This window comes from Sinocyclocheilus rhinocerous, unplaced genomic scaffold (genome assembly GCF_001515625.1).
Source record: "Sinocyclocheilus rhinocerous isolate Xijiao unplaced genomic scaffold, SAMN03320098_v1.1 scaffold1484, whole genome shotgun sequence".
NCBI lineage: Eukaryota > Metazoa > Chordata > Actinopteri > Cypriniformes > Cyprinidae > Sinocyclocheilus > Sinocyclocheilus rhinocerous.
In genome coordinates, this window is record NW_015627249.1 from 49,602 (window position 1) to 51,893 (window position 2,292).

At 30.7% G+C, this 2,292-nt stretch overlaps 1 protein-coding gene across 1 annotated transcript in view; it reads right to left on the bottom strand.

Annotated features, from left to right (window-relative positions):
* The window catches only part of LOC107726034 (receptor-type tyrosine-protein phosphatase mu-like), a 95,012-nt gene that overhangs the window by 30,321 nt on the left and 62,399 nt on the right, over positions 1-2,292 (bottom strand). Inside the window, exon 14 of the mRNA XM_016535507.1 lies at positions 1,209-1,352. Within this exon, the coding sequence (XP_016390993.1) occupies positions 1,209-1,352 (144 nt within the window). The remainder of the gene's footprint in view (positions 1-1,208; positions 1,353-2,292) is intronic.

A 2,292-nucleotide genomic window follows, 5' to 3' on the forward strand; every position in this document is an offset into this window, starting at 1 on the left:
ACACACACACACACGCACTCACACGGATGCACACACAGAAACACACACACACACACACGTCTGAAGGTCACTAAACTCAGGCAGGGTGAATCAGGCTGCGCTTCTCATTAAACACAGTGATGCCTGCGATCCGAGCAATGCTGCAGAAACCCGTCAGGAGCTGAGTGTAAAAACCAAGCGCAATAATCTGCTTTCGCTCCTCAAACACATCGCGGCTCTATAAGCACCTGCATCGGGCCGCTCGGCTCTTGGTTGAGAGTGTTTATGAGATGCTCACAGGTTAAAATAGCATCGGCGTGATTGACGTGCTGGAATCAGGAGGAACACACACGAGTGCCTTCACTGCGCTTCAACAGATTTCTGTTCTACCGCCTCGTTTCTAAAGCCTCTTATACTAGAACCATATTTATCCCTAAAAAAATCTCTATTCTCTCTTTTGTGTGCCAGGGCTTGTTCTAAACCTCTAACTTTACATATAAATATAAATATATTTAATAAAAAAATTCATTTTTTAATTTTATAATATAAATTCAGAAAAATAAAATATAATAAAATAAATATTTCGCTAGAACTCTGCATTTATCCCTATTTATCTCTCTTTATTTTATTTTTTAAAGCCTCTATTCTATCTAATTTGTGTGAAATATAAATATCAATAAAAAAATAATTTTAGTATTATTAATTACATTTTATTTTAAAATAATTACATTTTATTTAAAATGTTATAATATAAATACATAAAATAAATTATAACAAAATAAATATTTTAACAAAATAAAACTTAGAATTTAGCCCTACAACTCTTATATATTTATTTAAAGTCTCTATTCTCTCTTTTGTGTGTCAGGGTTTGTTCTAAACCTCTAACTTCACATAAATATAAATGTAAATAACAAAAATTAAAGTTCTATTCAAATTTAAATGTTAAATTTTTTATTTATTTAATATAAATACATTATGAATATAAACACATAAAAGTAAATTATAATAAAATAAATATTTGAAAAGAACAGTGAATTTATTCCTATTTCCCTCTCTTTAAAAAAAAAAAACATTTCTATTCTCTTTTTTAAAAAATTTTTTTTTACAGTGTTTGTGTGACAGGGTTTGTTCTAAACCTTTAACCTTACACATAAATATAAATGTAATTAATTAAAAATTAATATAATTCACTTCACACACAGAGGTCAAAGGTGAGGAAGGAGTACCTCGGTCTGCACCATGTTGACTCTGCGCGATCGCAGCTCTCTCACACAGTTATAGATGTCGACGACTCCTTCCCGCTCCGCCATGTCCAGCATGATGTCAATCACGATGAAGCAGCCCGTTCGCCCCGCCCCCGCGCTGTGAGCGACCAATCAAAACGCAGATTCAGGTCGACAGATAAAAGCACAGGGATGAAACACAATCAAATCAACCTACACTGCAGCAACCGTTTAGAAAGACCTTCAGCTGAATCTGAATTTTATTTGAGCTGGAAAATAAATGCTGTGTTTACATCATCTCAGAATCACTGTCATGATGAGTTTCTGATTTGTAAAAAACTTTCTTGAATTCATAATTATAAGTTTTATGTATTATTGAGAGGTTTCAAGTAACTTTCACATTAGTTCCAACTTTTCTTACTTGATTGTAATGTCAACATATAAAAAACAAATCAGCACTACAATATATATATATATATGCACACACATACATAAAGTTTGGAATAACTAAGATTTTTAATGCTTTTGAAAGAAGTTTACATCTTGCAATTATTTTTTATTGCTTCTGCCACATAATGAAAAAACAATAATAAAGTTAATTCTGACTTGTTATCTCACAATTTTGACTTTATATGTTACAATTCTGAATATATAAAGTCATAACTGTCAGAAAAAAAGTCGCAAAAAATGGCACAATTAACTTTTTATTCAATGGAATAATTATGATTATTTTATGTTTTACAAAGAAGTCTCTCTTATACACAATATTACTGTTTTACTGTATTTTTAGTCAAATAAATGCAGTAAATGCTAAGCAGAAGAGACTTCTTTTAATTTAAATAATTTTTATTTTATTTGAATTATTTCAAACTTTTGACTGGTAGTGTTAATATAATAATAACAGTAACTTCTGTTCAATCTTATTACAATGAGTGTTTCATGATGTGTTTTATTTATACTTTTACATTTCGCAAAAATTGGACATAGATTCATATGTGACCCTGCAGCACAAAAGCAGTGTTAAGTCGCTGGGGTATATTTGTAGCAATAGCCAACAATACATTGTATGGGTCAAAATTATAGATTT